The 23,755-nt window shown below is 35.7% G+C and overlaps 1 protein-coding gene across 2 annotated transcripts in view; it reads right to left on the bottom strand.

Moving 5' to 3' along the window:
* Htr2c (5-hydroxytryptamine receptor 2C) overlaps positions 1-23,755 on the bottom strand; it is a 238,380-nt gene that overhangs the window by 6,468 nt on the left and 208,157 nt on the right. The window contains exon 5 of one of the 2 annotated variants that reach the window (XM_003467625.5): positions 17,556-17,756. In XM_003467625.5, the coding sequence (XP_003467673.1) occupies positions 17,556-17,756 (201 nt within the window). The remainder of the gene's footprint in view (positions 1-17,555; positions 17,757-23,755) is intronic. The other variant, XM_063246297.1, reaches the window with a different exon arrangement.

Here is a 23,755-nt window from a genome sequence, read left to right as displayed (position 1 = left end):
CCTATTTGTCACACATTGAGCCAAGTATTTTTTCATATGTCATATTTTCAATTCAGATGAGAAACATACATGCAATTTTTTTTTTTTTTTTTTTTTGTCTTTTTCTTTTTTATCGGTACCGGGGATCGAACTCATGACTGCCTGCTTGCAAGGCAGGTGCTTATGCCACTGAGCTAAATCCCCAGCCCCATACATGTAATTCTTAAGTGGAACTACTTAGTGTTCCTGAGGTTAACTTCACTAAGTCTGTATCATTTGCCTCAGAACTTCAGGAACAATAAAGACCAATTATAATTCACATTCTGATTCATATCTAAGGTACTACTTCAACTAAAAAGCAGTCAAATATCTTGCAAGTAGATTTCATCCAGTTCTTGCAAAACCCTAAAAAATAGCTCTTGTTTATTAAGGTTACTTAAAGTCAGAAAAATTATCTTCAATACACGTATAAAAACTTAATTTAGCATTTGAGGAATGTTGAATTCAGTAATATATAGTTCAAGTTTCATTGAAAAACATGTTAGCGCTACTACTATTTTATTAAAAATAATGAATGTTACTACAACAACTACCATGTCTACTATTACTGCTGCTACTTCTACTAACTCATATAATGGAGTACTTATTGCAACTGCTTACTGACTCTGGTACCTTAGATGCATTATATACATTACATGCATTATCTTTTCTAATCTCATAAAAAACTCACTAGGAGGTGCAACTGTTTTAATGCAAAGAAGGAATGTTCAGAGAATGTATAATGACATTTATACCATTTCCTAAAACCTTGAATTCAAGCAACACAGATCAATTCTCTTCAACCCATTAGATAATAATAGCACCAATGATTCCAAAAGGAATATTTTGTTTTGAAATTTGGAAATCTGTGAAGTTAGGATGCAGCTTATGGCTGATAATATCTTACAATCGTTTTTGGCTAGACAAAAGACTTTAAATAGTTGTCATTGTTATTAAACCTGGTGTGAAAAACTTTGCATTTTCTGGTAAGATCAAAACCACTTGTAGCAAAATTTGCAAAATAAATACAAGCAGCATGGAAAAACTTCTGGCAAATAAAAACATTAAGTCATAAGAGCCAAAGGGAAGGGGGTTTCTGAAGAAGGTCCTTATCAGTTTCAAATACCACAGAGGGCTCTAGAATTTGAAATCTTTCATCTGTCACTGAAAATAAAGAGGCCAGTGGTGATTACAGAGTGGAGTGGAAACATTAAAAAACTGAAGTGTAAATAAATAGGTATACTTAGAGGTAACAGAGTGAGTTTTCTAGGACAGCCTTGGTAACTTCAAAACACAGACTAGACAAGTTATTGTTGAACTGCAAAGATACCTCAGATTTTTCAAGAGGTTGTTTTTTTGCATGAAAATAAATATTTTCAAGGAGACCTAGACAGACCATGGAATGTCAGGTAGGCATGAATGGTCCCTTGCCTCAGACACCATAGATGAGTCCCTTGAACATGGTAGCTGAAAGTAGAATTTGAGGAGCCATTTTCAGAGAACCCAGAAAATAATACACAGCAAGAGATAACTCTGTTCTCAGACCATGAACTGTTACTGAGGGTTGGTGTAATGGTTGATAACACTGTGTCAACTTGAGAAGTTTAGAAGCTTAACTAAGTGACTCAGCAAGGGGCCTCACTTTGTAAATGTCCTGAACCTGTGCAAGAGGGGCACAGGAGATGATGTGGGTGTAAGGGCCCCACCCTAGGGCTGAGAGCCTGCATAGAGTATAAAGGAGGAAAAGAGGCTTGCTCTCCCTGTTTTTACTGCCTTCTGTAGTCTTCAGATGTTGCCCTTGAGCCAGGTCATCCTGCCTTGGAGACAGCTGAGTATAGACTAAAATCTCCACAAATTGTGAGTTAAATAAACGTTTACTTTTTTGACTTTTTTGAGCCAGGATCTTGCTATGCAGTTCAGGTTGGCCTTGGACTCAATTTGTAGCTCAGACTGGTCTCGAACTTGCAACAATCCTCCTGTCTAAGCCTCCCAAGTGCCTGGATTACAGGGGTGCACCACCACACTTGTTTTAACATTTCCTTTCTTAATTTTGGATGTTGGATATTGTCATGTGTCCCCCAGGCCTCCTGAGTTTGAATTGTGCATTTACTATTCGTTCATTGTCTAGTGCTTGGATTGATGGTGTCAGTGCTCCACCCACAAAGGGGTGGAGCCAGGATGTGATGTAATGGCAGGAAGAAGGTGTGTCTTGCTCTTTGCTGGTCCCTGTTTGCTGTTTGCAGCCGCCATGAACTGCGGTCCAGCCATGCCCGCCTGCCTTGGAACCAACTGAGTGTGGACTGAAACCTCCAAAACTGTAAGAAATAAACTTTTCCTTTCCCAACTTTGGGCTTCAGGTATTTTGTCTCAACGACCAGTAAAAAGTAACTAAGACAGATACTTTGTCCCACCACCAAGTGAGAAAAGTAACCAAAACATTGGAGAGAAAAACATTTTGTATGCTTTGATAATTCAGCGCAGTGGTTGTACAGCGAGAATTTGAAGGAGTTTAGATTTAAGTTTTTGGTTGTTGTTACCAGGACTCAAACTCATGACCTTGTGCTTCCCAGGCAGCTGCTTATGCTGCTAAACTAAATCGTCAGCCCTAGACTCAATTTTGAACCTCAAGAATTGTTATCTTTGAGGAGAGCCAGAAGAGCAGCCCATGTGAACATTGGCCAGTGATAGCAAGGTAAGAAGTCCTTAAATAACTTTGACAATATTTGACCTAAAAGCAGAAGACTCTAAGCAGGAAAACATTATAAGACAGCCCATGACCTAGCAAGAGCAATGCCCAGGATTTAAGTTATCGTTAGATAGAAATCTGTGGAGAAACAGGTAAAGAAGATTCTAGTATTTAACTACAGTTTGGCTTATGTAGTTGACTCCCACAGCTTAAAGGAAGAACATTTATTTAGCCCATGGTCAGCTGGATGGCAAGAGGGGCCTAGTGCAGTAAAGCTGTTTAGCCCAAGGCAACTAGGAAACAGAATGAGGTTAGGTGCTGGGAACGAGAAATCAGCACCTCCTGACAGTGTATTCAGCTACTGACCTCATCAATGGATGAATCCACTAGTGCGCACAGTGTCACTAAGATTGAATCACCTTCCACATGGGGAGGGTTACCGAGAAATCGTTTTATACCTAAACCATAGCAATAGCTGGAGGCATGAGATGTGAAATTTGAGGTAGCGTGAAGTGACCACACGTAAATTGATAAAGATTGAGGAAAGTCAGAGATCTACTGAGCTTAGTCATTAAAGGCAAAATAATAGAGTCAAATAACTTAAAAATGAAGAAAAGAAAATTTCCAAATCAACACAAGATGGCAAGGCATAGCAAAACTGGCTGAAGGAGTAAACAAGACCTGTTGATTACGGGATACCAAGACACACATGCCAAGTAATTTTCTGGATCTTATATGTGGAAGTTCCCTCAGGTTCTTATAATATGTATAAGGAATGAAAAGACACAGATGCCATGAATCATTTGCTATGGTGACTTTCTCTACAGTAGCCTACCCTCCATTCCACAGCAGTGTGCACTTTTATTTTGGTTTTTATTTTTTCCTCCTTAGTTTTTTGTTTTTTGTTTTTTGTTTTTTTTTTTGGTATCGGTGATCAAACTCATGACCTCGTACTTGGTACTTGCCAGGGAGGCACTTGCACTACTTTTTCCTCTTTTAGTTGGCCCCATGCCTTTCTGCAGAGCTAGTTTCTCTGTTACCTTTCACTTTTAATTTTTCTACTTCAAATGAACTTTGCACCGTTTTTGCTTGTGTCATTCAATTTTTTGTTTGAGGCCAAAAAATAAAGCACCTGCAATTCATCTCCAGAAAAAGATGCCAGCATCCTAAAACCCAGTAACATTTACTTGATGAACTACCTGTAGAAGGAGACTACCTGGTAACAAAAGGATTTATAAAGGTCTTTGAAGAAGCAAAGTCAGAAATAACCAGAAATATTACAGCAGGACAAAACAAGAGCCATTATTTTATTTAAATTGTTTTATTAGAGGAACTGATAGTATGAATGGGTGGGAGAAATTAGCAGGGCCTATAGAGAAAGATAAGGAAGGGACATAGATGATAATCAAGTGTTAAATAGCAAAACTGGCACAATTGTTAGATGGATGTACAAAGTAGTTTAATATTTGGGCCACCACATGCACCCAGGTGCCATGGGAGAGGTTTCTTGCTGGTAACCAGCTCGGGTACAGGAGGTAGCCGCCAACCCCACACTAGTGCAACCAATGGCCACCATGAGATACCTGGAGCCAGCAATGGCCAAGAGAACCAAACTGTCACTCTTTGGAAAACTTGTGGCCAATGAGGGAAGAGCCTAGGACCCCACTACCTGCTTGTTGGAAAAAGGCAGGAAAATGTCAAGACAATGCTCCATGTGACAGGGAACCAGAAAAAAGTAGGAGTAGCTTGCCCAAGCAACTGTAGAATGGATAAGAAAGACATGGCATTTGTATACAATGGAAAGCTTCTCAGCTATAAAGAAAGATAACCTCAAGGCTCTTGTAGGTAAGTGGATACAACTTGAGATCATGCTCATGGATGAAATGGTTCAGAGTCACATGGGTAAAGGTCGTGTTGCCTCCCTAATATAAAAAACTAAAGGAGTTAGAGGGATCCGATAGATATTGTGAAAGTGAAAGGGAAGGAAATATCTAAAAAGGGAACACGGTGTTAATCTGTTATCGTGATTTGAATCCCAATACTGCTTTCATTGTTCTGTTTAGTTTGATTTTTTATCATATTTGATGGTATGAACAGCTATTTCAAAGATAACAAAATATATTTTGTTAGCCATTATTGATTTCCTATTATCTTGTCTCTAAGCCTTGTATTGCTTTCATTGTTTTGTTTTGATTGATTTTATTCTATTTTGTTTTGTTTGATTTTATTATGTCTAATGGTATAGGCAGCTACTTTGAAGATAACAAGAGGCATTATGGTAGTTACTGTTATTTTCCTATTATCTTGTATTAAAGTCCTATATTGCTTTCACTGTTTTGTTTTGATTCGTTTTATTCTGTTATATTTTATTTGCTTTTATTATGCCTGATGGTGTGGGCAGTTATTTTGAAGATAACAAGAGATATTATGGTAGCCATTATTGATTTCCTTTTATCTTGTTTTAAAGTCCTCTATCACTTTCATTGTTTTGCTTTGATTGACTATTGTTTTATTTTATTTGGTTTTACGCTCTTCAAAGTAAGAAAATAATACTAATAAATACAAATAAATGAATATTAGTTGATTCCATGAGGCAACCAGAAGTATGGTGAGCAAATACAGTTACATGTGTGTGGGTATTTTTATTAAAAATAAAATCAGATTGTTGAACATCATTCATATACTATGGAGAAAACATTTACAAAACAAACTGTGAAAATATAGGAGACAAATATAATAGGCCATGGGGCAAGACACTGAGATTCTGGATCACAAGTAGGAAGTAAAAACTCAGTAGAAGTGGCCCCAATTCTCTTATAATAGGTTTAAAAAAGAGTATTATGCAATAGAAACAATAATTCTGTATTCAGTGAAACTATCCCTCAAATTGAAGATTAAAAAATTTCTGACAACCAGAACTAGTTGCAGTCCACTATGAGACTTGCTAAAGCAAGTTCTTGAGGATTAAAGAAAACAATATAAGCGAGAAACTATGAAGGGTACAAGAAATTTTAACTGAATAAGTGTTTATATACAAGATAGGTAATCATTTTATTTTACTCAATTTTATAAAAACATGAGCGCTTAAAGCAAAAAAACAGTAATAGTCTATAAGTAGATTTATAATGTACTGAACACACAAATGATAATGGCAGTTAACACAGCTATACTCATAAAAGTACCATGTTTTTTATTCTGGAAAGTAAGTAGCATAAAAATTTAGCAGGTTGAGATAAGTGAAAAAGGCACATTCTATATTCCTAGTGAAGCCAGGAGATAGGGAAAGTTTGACAGATAAGGCACAAGTCTAAATAGTTAAGCTAAAAGTTGGAGCCCAAGTGCTTGAACTAGTATATCAAAATGAACTATCAGGGCCTAATAAAAAACAAATGATAAAGAATAGGTCCTTAGCCAAATGAGAGATCTCAAAGGAAGTAAATGCAAATAAACAGCTTGCTTTCCAGACATCAAATGCCCACCTGCAACATGGATCATCTCTGCTTTCTGTGACCTACATTGGCCCCCCAAATTGTATAAAAACCCAATGGACCTAAACATCTTTGTTGTCTGCCTTGTGGACTACCCTCTCTGAATAGCAGAAAGCTTCACTTTCATTCTTTCTAATAAACACACATTTGGCCATTCCCCACTGCTTGCTATTTGGTCTTTTGTTGGCTTCAGTTTTCATTGCCCCAAAACAAGGACCCAAGAGCTAGATCCAGTTACACTAGTTCAACAATTAAGAAAATAATGTAAAATGTACCTAAAAAGCTGAAAGTGGAATTCAAATGGCACAAAAAACAGAGGGGGAGTATTATGTATGAAAATAACAGAATCTCCAAATATTTTTCCTTTCATAAAGGCAACAGAAAAACAGAAATTAATAGAAACATTTTCAAAACTATAAAAACTAACCAAAAACTTGCATCAACATAGGAAACATTCATTGAAGAAAAAACATGTTTTAATATTGATAAGAACTAACTTTTTCCCATTCCCTGCTCTCCAATAACAGTGACCTTTCTGCTACTGGAGACAGCAAAAAGGTAGTTGATTGATTAAAGCCACGAGTTCAAATAATTCTCATTGTTCGACCTGAGTGGAAGTATCCTGGAAGACCCAATTTAAAAGCCTCCTCTTTATTGAATCTGACTAGAATTGCAGCCAGATCTGCAAACCTTTTCCTTGACCGAGGCCATCACTAACAATGGAAAAACAATGGACTAAGCAAAAAGTTGCTGGGGTTAAGGGTAGGGGTAGGGTAAAATAGGTCCATAGGGGCTTGGAAAAGCTCCTTGTCATTTAAAAGAACACCTGTGTGTAGTTCTCCATGCATCGTCAAGGCTGTGCAATGAAAGGATTTTGCCCTAGATAGGACACTACAACAGTGAAAGGTGGGACCAAGGGACATTTACGGTGAGGTCATCCCCCCCCCCCCCCGCAGGAAATTTACTTGTGGTGTAAAAAGAATTCCAATAGGCTGCTTGTGCATCAGCGATGCCCTCTTTAGGCACCACCCTAGACCAAAGCTATGTGTATGTCCCGCTCACCACATGTCCGGCAGAGAAAGCCAGACCCCCAGTGGTCATGGAGTTTCTTTCTGCATCCTTAGAATAAAGGCCATTTCTACTTTATATTCTCTTTGTTTCATCATGCCGAAAATCCTATCATGCAATTGCTTAGGAAGGACCCAAGAAAGCTTTGAGACCTTACTTCTGGCTAACCTTGAGGATCTGTGCAAAGAGGAAGTGAAATCAGTGGCAGAATTGTAAACTGTCAGTGGAGCATGTGCCCAATCAAAACAAATCCCCTGCCAAAAGCCTGGGAGATTTATTGCTTCTAGACACTTAAAGAAACTTTACTGATGACGAATGCATACTTTGTATAATTCCTTCAAAAAAAGCACTAAATGGACAAATAACTACTGAAGCCAGGAGGTAGGGAGAGTTAGGCAAATACAGCCCAGGAGTAATTTAAAGAAAACTAGAGCTAGGGGCCTCAGTGAGTTAGCATATCAAAATGGGCTATCGGGCTCCAAGGAAATGCAAGGCACAAACCATAGGTCCTTAACCAAAGGGAAGAGACCTTGGAGGAAGTAAGATGTGAGTGAATGAAGCAGTTTGCACTCAAAAGGATTACCTGCTTTCTGTCATATACACCAGGACCAAAAACTACATGAAAAATCCCTGAATCTGCATTTTCCATGGTGTTTGCCTTACAGAACACCCTTTTTCTATTAGTGGAGAGCTTTTCTTTTATTGTTTCTAATAAACACATTCTCCTCTGCTTGCTTTTCGCTGTTTTGTGAGTTTAAATCTTGCCCTAAAGCAAGGGTGGACTTGACAGACCAGTTACACTACTACAATAAATAAGAGAAAACAACAAACCTGGGGAATGGAGAAAATCTGATATTCCACCATTGCCACAGTATAACATTTGAAATGTCCAAATTGCAACAAAGCATATAAAAATCACAAAGAAACAAGAAAGTGTGCATTACAGGCAGTAAGAAAAGCAGTCAATAGACACTATCCCTGAGGAAGTGTAGATTTCAGTTTATTAGACAAAGATTTTATTTTGTTTATTTATTGACAAAGACTTTAAAGAAAAATGTTTTTTCAATCCCAAGGATGGAAAATCCAGGTCCATCACAATCCAAAGCGCTCTACCACCCAGCTACATCCTAGCCCATTTGTCTTTTATTCTAAAACAAAGTTTCACTAAGTTGCCCAGGCTGGGCTTGAACTTGTAAATAAACTATTCAAAAATGTTCAGTGAACTAAAGGTAATTATTAATATATCCCTAGAATGAAATATTATTCAGCTATAACAAAGAACAACTAAGATTCATTGTTGGCAATGAGGTAGGATAGAAGATACGAATAAAGAAGGTAAAAACACACAAAAAATGAGATTTTAAAATTGTAGTTACAGGAAAGAGAAGGTAGCCTGCTTTTTCTCCTTCTCCTTCTCTTTCTCTTCCTCCACCCCTCCCCCTCCTCCTTCTCCTCCTCCTCCATCTGTTAAATTCCTAAATTCCTTTTCACAATAGCCTATAAACTGCCAGTCTGGTCCATTTTCATTTGCAAATTGACCTTTCCTTCAGCCAAGGAAGCAGTTGCATTGGTGACTGCAGATGCATATCTCCACCTAAAAGCCTTATAGTTGGTTTACACTGTAACTCCACAGTGAGAATATACATCCAAAATCACCAGTGTTGAAGATACCCCTTTAAAATGCCCCGTTCCAACTTGTAATGCATTTCCTTTTCTCTAACCATCTGTACTTAATAATGGAATGTGTTCAAATAAACCCTTTTTCATTTCTCTTTTTTACTGCCATGTCCTGGAAAAATCTTTTTCTTTGACCAGAGTCACTGAACCTGTGAACTTATTTTAAATGGGTAGGATAGGTTCTTTATTTCAGCCTCGGACCTGACTGGTGAGAATATGATGTCAAGAAGAGTTCTACAGATTTACTCCTCAGGAAAACTGGCAAAAATTACAGCAGAACAATTCAATGTTTCTGGAAACAGTCTTGAAGATATGCAGCATGTAGACAAACACATTTCAAGAAAAATCTACTAGCAGTAAAAGTGGTGAGTCTGCGGTACTTCAATGAGGGCCCTTTTTCTCCCACTCCCCAACAGAGACAGAAATTTGAGTTTCCTGTCCGAAGTCTGTCTTCTCAAGAGTACAGGACTGCAGTGTTTTAATCCCGTCACCAGCCACTGTAGCTGAAGCTAACATCTAGGTGAGTGCAGTTGTTGAGTGAGGATTTATCCACTCAAGCAATGTAGGCTCTAGCTTGAGTAGTGTGCTGCTGAAAATACTGGGTTCCAAATGGCTATTTTTGGGGCTGGGGATTTAGCTCAGTGGCTTAAGAGCCTCCCTGGCAAGTGCAGGATCCTGAGTTCAATCCCCGGTACAAAAAAAAAAAAAAAAAAAGGCTGTTTTCTCAGCTCATAAGTCAATGTTTCTTTATAAAATGACGCATGCCCAAAACCTGAGGTTACTGCCACGTGCACCACCAAGCACAAAACCAGAACAGGACTATTACTCAGAAGAAGAGCACCACGAACTCTATTCCCAGCTCCAGTGTTGACATTGAAAATTTTACCTGGAGAGAGAAGTAGGCAGCAAATTAGTGATTTATAATCTCTTTTGAGAGAAACTGACCTTTTAAACACTTTCAAAAGCAGTAGTGATTCTCAACTAGTGAGACGAAAACTCACTATAGACTAGCACACTCATACATGGTTACAAACTTAATTTGTTTTTCCATTTTGGAGAAAATGGCTGTGTTTGTGTTTATGTGGGCAAGATGGCTATGATCCTGTTTGTTACCACATGTGAAGTTCACAAACAGAAGCTTCCATGAACTGAGGCATTATTTTTTTCCAAGAACATAGGGCACCCTTTCCTCTCCACACCCAGTCAGAGGACTTATCTTTCTAGAAAGGGTAAGATGTTCTTCCGCCAGCTATTTGGTACTCAGATTAAGTTCCATGGGAATGTGACCAAAAATTGGGGACTCTCCCATTTAGTCTCCAGTTGTAAGGAGGCTCTTCACTGGGTCTGTGGCTTTTGAGACAACCTAGACCCTCATCACCATTGTAATGGACAGTAATGTACACTTCCAGAGCAGGACAGGAAAGCCAAGAAGAACTGACGTTACTGCTACTGCTCACCCCTACCCCACAAAGAGTGTAGTTCCTAAAGTGAGGAGTTTACTCAGAGAAAAGCACGCCATTCATTGTTCCAGCCAAGCTGTGTAGGCAATGATCCAGAGATTTTTGGCCTGGAGTAAGAAGTTGAGAAATTGGGAGGATCTTGCCTAGCGTCAGAACAAATCTCAAACACTGACTTCAAAACTACTCCAGCGAAGGAGTCCAGTGTTGATTAGATTACTCGGTAGAGCAACTTGCTTCCCATTACAGTGATGCAAACAATATAGCAATCAGCAAGCTGTCAGTGGCGCTTACTAGATTAGTATGGGGTGAAGAGATAGTCAGTGGAGCCTGGCCAAAACCGTTGTCACTCGTGGAGATTTTGAACACTCCAAAGGCTATGTATCCCTAAGGAGGACAACAGTAGAAGCTTATAATGAGGGGGGCCAGGAATTTAGCTCAGTGGCGTAAGTACCTGCCTGGCAAGCGTGGTCATGAGTTCAATCCCAGTATGGGGAAAAAAAAAAAAAAAAAAAAGGCTGATCATGAGAGGACAGATTAGGCAGAATTATAATAATCCATAGAATTATATTAATTAAAAAGCAAATAACAATAAGAAGCCCTACTTTGAGGGGGCAGGTACTCATAATTGTTAAAATATATTATCTAAATTATCTAATTTCCACCAGAATTACAATAAATGCAAAAAAAGGAAGAAGACATGATCTATACACTGGAGTAAAATAACTCTAAACAGAAGTGTTTGTAAGAGCAATCAGAAGTCAGATTAAAAACAAAGGTTTCAAATAATTAATATATATGTACCTCAAAAAATCCAGACCTCCCAAGTAAAAGACTCCCTCACAATGGGCAAGAAGTGAAATGAATAGATACTTCAAAGAAAAAGTACAAATGACCAATAAAAGCATGAAAACAATTGTCAACACTGGTGATCATTACACAAATGCAAATTAAAACAACACTGAGATTTCATTGTACACCAGAAAGAATGGCCATTACCAAGAAATCAAATAGTAACAAATATTGGCAAGACTGAGGGGAAAAAAGGAACCCTTTTTCACTGCTGTTGCACATGTAAACTAGTACAACCACTAAGGAAATCAGTATGGAGATTCCTCAAAGAAACTAAGGCTATAAATTCTCCCTTCTAGAATTAAAGACTTCATATTACAGTGACACATGCATACCCATGTTTCTAGACACACATTTCATAATAGCTAGATCTGCTTGGCAGCCTATATGTTCGTCAATGGATTAATGGATAAGGAAAGTGTGATATTTACACACAATGCAGTAATACTCTGACACAAAGAAAAATAAACTTGAATCATTTTTAGGAAAATGGATGAGTCGGGGCTGGGGATTTAGCTCAGGGACATAAGCGCCTTCTTGGCAAGTGCAAGGGTCCTGAGTTTGATCCCAAGTACCACCACCACCAAAAAAAAAGGATGAATCCTGAGACCATAATGTTAAGTTAAATAAATTAGACATACAGACTTATATATCACATGGTTTCTGTCATATGAGAAACCCAAATTGTAAATGAGCAAAATGAAACATAAAGGGAATAGAGAGATTTTTCTCAAATACGAAGGGGAGTGAAGAGATGGAGGGAAGGAGTAGGCAGGGATAGGAAAGGAGATATGAAAAGTAATTATGATGTGTTATTTACATATATGCACCAACTTTGCCAAAAGAATGTAAACAGTATACACTGCAAACATTTACTAATAAATAAAATGAAAAAATATAAGACTTTCTTATCCTCACACAAAAAAGAATTAAAGAACTTGACTGTCGTTCAGGGCATCCTGCTTAAGAAAGAACAGGAAGATGTGACAATGTAGAACCAAGTAGAGAATATCAGTAAAAGATAGAAATTATAAAAAGAAGCAAATGGAAATTCTAGGAGTAACAAGTTTAACAGCAAATAAAAACCACCAAAGAAGATGAAAAGTAGATTTGAATGGGCAGAAGATAGAATTAGTGAACTACAAAATGTTTGGGTAAAGATTATAGAAACCAAAGAACTATGAAAAAACAATAAAAAAATAAACTTGATCTCAGAGAACCATGAAACTCTGTCAAGTCACCAACATACACAGCTGTAATGGAAATACAGAAAGGGGAATGGAGTAGAAAAAATAATCATATTTCTCTAATAGCTGACTTCCCAAATTTATTGAACGTGACTAACTTACAAATTTAGCAAATTCAGAGAGCTCCATGATAGCTAAATGCAAAGAGAGTCACAAACAGACACACCATAGTCAAAATGCTAAAAGTAAAAAACAAGAAAATTTTGAGAACAGAAGAGCAAGAGGATTTATCATGGTGAAACCACAATAAGATAAATAGTGAATTGTTCAAAAATTTTATTTTTATTTTTTAGTTGACATAATATATGTACCTAATGGGATATAATATTATACTTTGATATGTGTATACAACATATAATGATCAGATCAAAATAATTTCCAGCTTTTCAAATATTATCACCTCTATGGTGGATATCAAAATAAGGGGCTGGAGTGGAGCTCAGTGACAGCACTTGTCTTCCCTGTTTGAGACCTGGGATCAGACCTTGGTATCACTGTCAAACAAACAAATATCTACATGTTGGAGATCTTCAAACTGGTTATTTTGAAATGTATAATTCATGGTTGTAGACTGTAGCTACCTGGCTGTATTATAGAACATCAGAACTACTGCTACCTGTATTTTGGTACACATTGTTCACTCTCTCATTATTCTCTATGACTCTTTTTTGTCCCTGTCCCGCAGTGACTTCTATTCTACACGTAAGGAGTTTACATAGCTTTCACAAATAAGCAAGAATATGATGTATTTGTTTTTCTGTGCCTGGCTTATTTAGCACAGTGATTTCCAGTTACATCTATTGTCAGAGACAAACCTATGTAAAGGTTAAATTGCTGACTGTGCAGTGACTTCTGGCTGTGTTCAGAAAACTCCTATTCACAGTAATCTGAAGTCAAGATAACACCATGGTGAGTCCACTAATACTTCCTATTCCAGAGCAGTAATTGTCTGTTAGAGATCAAACTTCTTTTAATTGGCAAATTTAACTGTTTGGAGAAGTCTTTGAACTAATTTTCTAAAATCTTGCTTGATTCCCATCTTGCCTCAGTATCCTCTTCCTTTGTTTGAAAGCCAAATAATTGTGGGTTGTCTGGAGAAGCTTTTGTCTTTACTCCCAAGGAGTTATTCATGAGAGTTCTGACCTTTTTGGGTCCCCTAAAGCCATATTCCATTATCGCTTTTTAATTAAACTGTTCACTGTATACTCATTTAAGAGGTCGGAAGACTGATCAGTCCATGATAATCTATGTTGTTGCAAATAACAGGATTTTTTTTCTTTTATGTGGCTGAATAATAGTCTATTATATATTTATGCTGTTTAAAATTTTATTCATCTGTTGATAAACATCTTGTTGATTCTATATCTTGGTAATTATGAATAGTGTTGCAATAAATATGGATGAGCATGTTATCTCTTTGGTGTAATCATTTCATTTTTAAGATATATGCCAAGCAGTAAGATAATAGGATCTTATAATAGCTTTATTTTCAGTTTTATGAGAAACCTCTGTATTATTTTCCATAATGGCTGTGATAATTTATATTCTGACCAATAGTGTATACGAACTCTTTTCTCTACTTCATTTATTGTCACCATTTGTCATTGTCTTATTTTATACTAGCCATTCTATTTCGTATATTTGATGGCTGTTTTCCTATCTTCTTTTCAGAAATTTGTGTCCAAATCATTTGCCCATTTAAAAAAGATTTTTGCTATTATTGTTGAATTAGTTGACTATTCTGGAAATGAGCCCCAAATAGCTACAATTTAATTGAAAATAACAAAGGGTAAGAAGCAATGGGATAGCATTAAAAATATCTAGAGTAAAGAAAAATTCAATGTCAAAAATCCTGTATCTAGCAAAGTTGTCTTTTAAAACTGAAAAGAACCTAGATATTCCTAAGAGATATTTTGTTAGCAGATCACCTTGATAGAACTACCAAGAGAAGTTCTTCAGGGTGAAAATAAGTAATCCCAGATGGTAACATTCATCTTCAAAAATACAGAGAACATCTATAAATACTTGTTATAAAAAAGGAAAAGTGTACATATTTCTAGTCTCTCAACTGTTGTAAAAAGAAGGCGTAATATGTGTGATATTGAGTGCAGTGGCACATGCCAGTCATCCTAGTTACTTGGGAAGTAGAGAAGGAGGATCACAAATTCAAAGCCAGTTTGGACAGCACGGTAAGACCTTGCCTTAAAAAAAGAAAGAGAAAAAAGAGAAACAATGAAAAGACAAAAGAAAATAATATATGTTATAACTGGCCACATATGATATAGAAATGTAATGTATTTGTCAATGACAACACTGAAACCCTAGCTATAATGGAGTAAGAAGACGATTCTAGATAGTAACTTCAATCCAGAGGAAAAAATGAAGAGAAATTGAAAGCATGGTAAATTTACATAACAAAAGCTATAAATGTAAAACGTTTAGTGTTCCTTTTCTAAGCTTCTTTAGAAGATGTAAAATCACATAAAATAATAATTACAACAAAGTATTATTGGGGTTTGGGTTGTAGCCTGCCTAGCATAAGGGAGGCCCTGGGTATGATCCCCACCACTCCCCAAAAATAATAGAAATAAGGAAAAAAAAGACAAAGTTGTGTATGCAAAATTTACTGGTGTGGTATATACAAAATACTGCAAAAAGAGGAAAGGGAAATAGAACTATATAGGAATGCCCACTTAATGTTTATCTGAAACTAATTCTGGTAAGATGTACATTGTTAGGCTTGCAGTTGCCAGTAGAAAAATAATTCAATTATATGCTGCTTACGTGAGATACATTTTAACTACAAATACAGCTTGAAAATAAGGAATTGACTGCATATTACTGGAAATTGATATGCATAAGAATTTTATAGTAAGTATATTAATTTTAGGTAAAATACACTCAATAGTATAAGTATTATCAGAGACAAAGACATGTTTCATTATTGTAGACTAATATTGGAGAATAATATAATAACTAAAAATACATATTTGTTCCTAATAACAGTTCTGCATACATACAAGAAGCAAAACCTGACAGACTTGAAAGAAGAAATAGATAATAGCATTCATACTTGTAGTTTTCAATATTCGGTTCTAAGAAATTAATAAAATGAAGAGACAAAATGTAGTGTTTAGTCATCCTGAATTGTGCAGGAGAGTTCAATATGATTAACATTTATAAAACACTGCACACAACCGCAAAATATAATCAGAATAGAAATTTTATTCAAATATTCATGGAATATTAACAGGAAATACTGGGATATGTGCTGAGATATAAAAGAAATGTCAAAGTTTCATGGTATAAAGGGGTTGAAATTGTAGGGTCTGTCCTCTTATCACTGTAGAATTTTGTTAGAAACATATAGGAAAAGATATCTGGAAATAATCCACATATTTTTCAAGATCATTTAGAATATGCTTTTTGGCTTAGATATTTAAAGTTAACAGTAAAGTTAAAAGGAGTGAAAAAATATAAAATATCAGTTAGACGGCAGAATGGAGGCACCTACAGCCAGTCTGGTCTTCTCTTGAGAGAGAAACAAGGCAACAGCTGTATAACTGCTTGAAGAAGTGTGTGAGTGTGGGTGAGCACTGCAAATTGATAGCAGAGCAAAGGAAAGTTGGTGAAATCTAGAGATGGGAGAATATCAGAGCTAAGGAAAAAGACTACCGCAGAACCTGGAGAGAGAGGAAGGGTACTCTCCCTCTGAGGGGCTAAAGGTAAGAGAAAAAGCCACAGCATGGTGCAGATGGCTGAGCCCTGTAAACAAACACTAAGCTCAGCTGAGCGGACTAAGCTCAACTCTGGATATAAACCATTTCCACACAAACCGTAGAAGACTGCTGTTTAAAGAAAAAGAAGGACATAGCAGCTGTTGAACCTACCCCCGACAGACACAGTCAAGGGGAAGGCTGAGGTCCAGCTTCTAGATGGATATCCCTAAAGCAGCTGCAGAAAACAGTAACAGTTGCTTACAAAGCATCAACGTAGGTCTTCTACAGTGACTGGAGCCACAAACGCTCTGATCAAAAAGAACTCCTAAAGTCTGAAGGTGAAATCCACTGAGGTGTGCTAAGAAGCTGTGCACTAAAACTTCTAAACTATGAGTCAATATAAAGTTTCCAAGTTGTTGTTGTTGTCACATATTTTGTCATAGCAATGCAATACTAACACACTGTCATTTAAAAATAGCTTGTTAAAAGCAAAAGATGGTTCTTGTAAGCCTTATGATAATAATAAAGAAATATAATGAAGATACAGAAAATAATAAGCAAAAAAGCAAGTTTACTTCTGTTGTAGATTATAAAGCCACAAAGGAAGACTATAAAAGATGGGGAAAGAGGAACTGCACAAAACAAAAACAAAAACAAAAAAAATCTTGAAAATAAGTAGCAAAATGGCAGTGGTAAAATGTCATATTGACAACAGATTTCATAGATGAGACTTGAAATAATAAAATATTTAAAGCATGTTCAAATAAATAAAGTATCTCTAGACACGATGTTATCTCATTAAATCAAGAATATTAACAGATATACAAGTTACAAAATCATATAGTAATTCTGGACTTGAAAGCACAGGATCTGAAGTGGCTCAATAGCATACTTGAACTTTTAGAAGACAATAACATATTTTGGTTTAATAAAATTAATCATATACGCTTCACGAAGATTCAGGTTACATTATTAATTTTCCATTGAAAAAGACTTGGAGTTAATTTAAATTTAGACTTTAGCATAATCTTTGTACAATCTTCAAAGATTTTAACTGTCTCAAAGGTTTTGTATCTGTGTTGCAGAATTCACTGGCATACTAATCCCCAAAACATGTTAGCAGCATAAATGTAAACTTTATATCTATAGATTCATATCCATTCCATTCCATTCATTATTGTTAACCTAAATATCAGGTAAATAGGTTAAGAATAATTACTAAACACAAGAATTCCGATTAAACGCAAACGTTACCAGTCGAAGTCTGTACGTTGTTCACAGTACATAATCCGAAGGTATTGAGCATAGCCGCTGCAATTCTAATGGCCCAAAGTTATATTTACCTATAGAAATTGCCCAAACGATAGCAATCTTCATGATGGCCTTAGTCCGCGAATTGAAACGGCTATGCTCAATAGGATTACGTATTGCTACATACCGATCCAGCGATATGGCACAGAGGTGCATGATGGACGCCGTTGAAAATAAAACATCTAAAGAAATCCAGACGGGGCACAAATATCTAGGTAGTGGCCAGACATAATCTGAAAGAGAACAAAAATAAGATAAATCCATGTTATTCAAATCATACTGACTATACTTTTATATTTTATTGTTTATCTTTTCCTTTCAATGTAAACTTTCTAAAGAAAGCGAGATTTCACTAGCATTATTTTCTATACCTTCAATGTTACATAAATTTGTATTGAGGCAAACTTTACATATCACAGAATTAATCACTTTAAAGTTTACAATCCAATGGTGTTTAGTACATTTACAATATTGTAAAACCACTACCTCTCTCTAGTTCTAAAACATTTCATCACTCTGAAAGGAAATCAGGACTCATTAAGGAGTTACCTCACAGCCTCAAACGTGTTCCCCCAGTCCTGAGCAATCTCTAATCTGCTTTCTGTTGTTATGGGTTTGTCTAATTTGAGCATTTCATGTAATAATAGAGTTCATAATCTTCTGTTGATTTCTTTCACGTAAAATGATTTTGAGCTTTATCCATTTTGTAGTATTTATTTGTACTTAAAATCCGTTCTGTTGTTGATCTTGTGACCAGTTGAGATTTTGGGATGCTCTTATGATGGATTATTTATTGCTATGAATAAAACTAAAGTTGATTTTTATATATTTATCTTTTTCTTTCTTTCTTTTTTATTTATTAAAATTTTTTTCTCTTTTTGAGACAGGATCTCACTATGCAGTTCAGGCTAGTCTTGGCCTTACTTTGTAGCCCAGGCTGGTCTTGAATTTGTAATGGTCCTCCTGTCTCAGCCTCCCAAGTGCTAGGATTACAGAATCATGTTATTTATCTTGAATCTTGCAACTTTGCTAATTCTATTTATTATACTATGTAGTGTGTGTGTGTGTGTGTGTGTGTGAAAAAGAGACGGAGAGAAAGAGAGGCAGAGACAGAGAAACAGAAGTATAGTTCATTCTTTGGTATTTTCCATATATAACATCATGTCATCTGGGAATAAAGATATAATTTTACTTCTTTTCTGGTGCATTATTGAATAAAAGTGGACATCCCCCCCCCCATTTTAGAGGGAAATTTTTCAATTTTTACTGCTGAATGTGACAGGAGCTGTGGGTTTTTCATAACTGCCTTCTATTATATTAAGGAAGAATTTTATCTCTAGTTTGCTGAGATTTTTTAATCATACAAGAGTGATAGATTTTGTTAAATACTTTTTTCTGCACCAACTGATGTGATCATATTTGCTTACTTTCATTTTATTAATACAACACATTCCATTTATTGATTTTTGTATGTTGAATCTCTCTTGCATTCTTGAGATAAATCGCTTAGACACAGCACATACTATAGTGCTGAATTTAGTCTGGCATTTTTTGAGACTTTTTCGTCCACATTCTTAAATGATATTGATCTATAATTTTCTGGTTATATCTTAGCTTTAGTGTTTGGATAATTCTGGCCTTATATTATGTAGTTTGACAAATATTAGTGTTAGCTCTTCTAAAAACTTCACCAATAAAGCTACCAGATCTTGTGCTTTCCATATAGGAAAGTCTTTGATTACTGATTCAATCTTTTACTTGTTATAGGTATTTTTGGATTCTCTACTTCTTTTTGAGTCACTTTTGGTACCTTGTGTGTTTCCAGAAATTTGTCTGTTTCATCTAGGTTATCTAATTTGCTGGAGTGCAATTGTTCATTGCATTATGCTCTACTCTTTTCAATTTCTGTAAGATCAGTAGGAATACTCCACCTTTCTTTCTCACTTTAGTAATTTGTGTCCTCTCATTTTTTCTTAGTCACTCTGATTAAAATGTTTGTAAACATTTTGATCTGTTCAAAGGATCATCTTTTAATTTTACTTTTCTATTTTGATTACCTGTGTTTTTTCAGTTCTTGCACTAATTTGGTTATTTGTTCTTTTCTGTTTTTTTAAGGTAAGAAGTTAGGTTATTTATTTGGGATCTTTTTTACTGTGTGTGTGTGTGTGTGTGTGACTGGGGATTTTATTCAGGGCCTCACACATGCGAAGCATCTGCTTTTCCAGTGAGATGCACCCCATAACTATTTTCTTATTTTTAAATGTAGTTGTTTAAAGCTATATATTTCCCTCTGAGTAAAGATTCTTCTCTATTCCATTGTTTTTGATATGCTCTTTTTTTTTTTTTTTTTTTGGTAATGGGGATCGAACTCATGACCTTGTGCTTGCCAGGGAGGTGTTGATATGTTCTTACTCTTTTTATTTTTTAATTTTTTTTGTTTCATTTGTAATGTTTTCTTTCACTCACTGGCTAATTTGTACTGGCTAATTTCGATATATTTATTAATTTGTTTTTTTTTAATGTTGATTTCTGGCTTCATTGCATGTGGAGAAGATATTTTGTATACTAGATTTTTTTATTTAGTGATGCTTGTTTACTGGCTCAACATATGGACAATTTGAGGGAATCTTCCAAGTACATTTGAGAAAAAAATGCCTCTTGTAATTGGATGGAATATCTTCTATTTTTATTGGAATGAGTTCCTTTATAGTATTTTAAATTCTTCTACCTCTTTGTTGATTTTATGTTTGGTTGATCTATATATTATCTAAAATGGAGTATTGATGTCTTCTAGTATTATTATAGATAAGTGTTTTTTTTTGTTGTTGTTGTTTTGTTTTTTTGTCTTTTTCATTTTTATCTGTACCAGGGATCAAACTCACGACTGCCTGCTTGCAAGGCAGGTGCTTATGCCGCTGAGCTAAATCCCCAGCCCCCTAGATAAGTGTTTTAATTCAATTCTTTAAGTTTTCATTCCCTATAGTTTTTGATCTGTTATTAGATGTATATACGTTTTTAGCATTTATACTTTCCTCAAGGCTTTACCCATTTAACAGTGTACAATGTCCTTCTTTGTTTTTCATTACAATTTTTGTCTTAAGTTCCATTTTGTCTGATACTGTAATTTAGTTCTTCTGGTTACTCTTTGCATGAAACATCCATTCACTATCAATATGTATGTGACTTGTAATAGAAAGTGAGTTTCTTCTTGACAGCCTATAGTTGGATGGTGCAGTTTTATCTATTCTACTAGTCTCTAAATTATAATTAAGGAGTATAATCCATCTACATTTAAAGTAATTATATTTTTAAAAGGACTTTCATTGTTTTATATACCATAATTTCTTGTTATCAACTTCATTTGTGATTAATTTATATATTTATAGAATACTGGTTATTCACTTGCCTATTTTTCTTCTTTCCCCCATACATAATTATATTTTATTATTATTATTCTTGGTGTTGGGAATCTAACTCATGACCTCTCACTTGCCAGGCAGGCACTTGTGCCACTAAGCTAAACTCCCCGGCCTATCTTTCAGCACTTTAAATACATTATCTACCACTTCCTGGTCTCTATGATTTTTGAAGAAAAATTCATCATCAATCTTATTGAAGGTCTTTGTATGACAGATGAGATGGTTATTTTTGGTCGCTTTCAGTATTCTGTGTCTTTCAACAGTTTGATTTTAATGTGTCTTTTTTCTCTAGCTGGTGCTTCATGCGTGCTAAGCATTACTCTGTTATGAGCTACCCCTCTTCCTGCCATGTGTTTTACTATGGCCCTTGAAGAATTCCTACTTAGATTTCATTGAGCCTCTTGAATGTGTGAATTCCTATTTTTCCTCAAAGTTAGAAAGTTTTGGCAATTATGTTTTTATCCCTCCAACCTCTTTTTTTGTCTCTTCTCTTGGGAATCCCATGTTACATATGTTGATACATTTGATAGTATCTCACAGATATATTACCCGCTGTTTATTTTTCCACATTATTTTTCATTTTTTCATTTTGCTCCTCACACTGCATAAATCACAATTATTCCTATTCTTATGTTCTGTACTTTTTGTTCAACTCTGTTGTTAAATCCCTGTAGTGAATTTTAAAATTTCAGTTCATGTACTGTTCAGCACTCAAATTTCTATTTGATTGCTTTTAATAATTCTATCCTTTTAATGATACTCTATTTGATACTCTCTATTTATTAGGACATCATGGTCTTGGTTTCCTCTAGTTTTTCATCCATGTTTTTTTGTATCTCTTTAAACATATGTAGGCAAGTACTGGGTGTGGTGGAACATGCCTGTAATTCCAGTACTCAGGATTTTGAAGCAAGAGTTTTGAAGTTTTGAAGCAAACTTGTTTCAAGTTTGAGACTAGCCTGGGCTACAAAGTGAGCTCCAGACCAGCCTGAATTGCACAGTAAGACTCTGTCTCAAAAAGAACGTATATATGAATGACATGTTAGGACTTGTAGTTGGATGTTCTCCAAAACTTTATGTGATCATAGGTGGAACTTTTCAGACATGGCTGGATCTAGGAGCTGTAATGCTGAGATGAAGCGATTGAGTCATGGCACAATGCTGGGGTTAAGAGCGTGAATGCCACCCACACTCAGGGTGGATACCCTGGACAAAAAACAGAGACAGAAAGAACAGTGCTGTCATTGTTGCTTCTTCCTTACTACCTGCTTTCTGCTGTTGCCTTCTGCTTGCCATGCCATGGACTCTTTCTCCTCTGTGATGTCCCTCTGCCATGCTGCCCTGACCTATAGTCAGTTGCCTATGGACTAAAACCTCTATAACTATAAGCTAAAATAAACTTTTCCTCCTTTAACTGTGGGCATCAAGTATTTTACCTTAGCAAACAGAAAAGTAACTAAGACAGGACAGTTGAGGTAAAGCCTTTACTAGCCGGGGATTTAACTCAGCAGCACAAGTGCCTGCCCTGTAAGCGTGCAGTTGTGAGTTCAATCCTTGGTACCAAAATAAATAAATAAATATGCAAATAAAGTCTTCACTAAATCCAATATTTGGGCTTCTTGGTGATTAGTCCCTAGTACTTTTTTTCCTTAGAAATGTGTCATATTTTCTTGTTTGTTTGCATGGATTGTAATGTTGGTGAAACTGGAACGTTTTGAATATTATAATGTAGTGACCTTACAAACCAGATTCCCTTCTCTTCCTAGCGTTTCTTGCTATGTGTTGTGAGTTGTTTTCATTTACCTATTTAGTGATTTTTCTAAGCTATTTTGTAATACTTATTTTCTTTTTTCTTGTGTGACTACTGAAATATCATCTGTGGTCATCTAGTGTATTGACAGATATTTCAAAAATACCTGTAGGCAAAGAAAGAAGGAATAAATTTTTTGGACTTTTCAGATTGACTGTTTCGGGACCTCTCTCAGTGCTTAGTGAGGTTGTTTATCACTGTACCTTGGCCTGAACTTTATGTTTGCACAGATGGTCAGTGCAAGTGTTTTCTCAGTTTCATCATAGAATGACTTATAACCCTGGCCATGTGCTTACCTTTTTCCATTCCCGTTATATGTAAGTATCTTTCAAATACTTGTTTTCCTGCAAATCTCCTTTATCACTCTCTTCAATTCTAGGCCTTTCAGTCTGTCTGTTACTGATCTGATGTGTTGTCTCTTGTACCAGACTGCTGTAAACATTACTTGTGCCTTTAAATTCTTTTTGTAAACCCACCTAGAATATCACCTAAGCTCTGAGAATGCTCTGAGACAGACAAAACAGAGCCAAGTTATTGAGCCAGTCCTTTAGAGAGTCACCAGTGATATCTAAAACAAGTATGTTTCTTTGTTTTTTTTTTTTTTTTATTTAAGAGGAAAAAGAAAAACACAAAACAAAACAAAGCAGTGTAAGGTTACACATAATACAGAACTACAAAAAAAAGTTCCAGCGTTACTAACTTGCACTAGGAGTTCAGGATTCAATCCCCAAATTAGTTACAGATCTGGAAGCTTAGGTATGGCAATCAACAACTTAAAATGACAAAATGTTCTCTTACTGCAAAGTAGTGGTTTCTTTCTTCATCAAGTATTGCTTTGTTTTAAATATTTGACTAGACCTCTAAGTTTTATGAAAGTTTATTGTGACAACTGTTTCTAGTTCATCTGTTGCTGTATGAAAAAATGAAGAACCATAAAAAATTTGAAGGAAGCAGAACACTAGAATTTCTTCTCACATATATTATTTTATGTTACACATTTATT

This window comes from Cavia porcellus, unplaced genomic scaffold, assembly GCF_034190915.1.
Source record: "Cavia porcellus strain 051 isolate PalLab524CR breed Dunkin Hartley unplaced genomic scaffold, mCavPor4.1 scaffold_3, whole genome shotgun sequence".
Taxonomy (NCBI): Eukaryota; Metazoa; Chordata; class Mammalia; order Rodentia; family Caviidae; genus Cavia; species Cavia porcellus.
The sequence above is the reverse complement of the archived record's forward strand: the minus strand, read 5'-3'. Positions and strand labels throughout refer to the sequence as shown.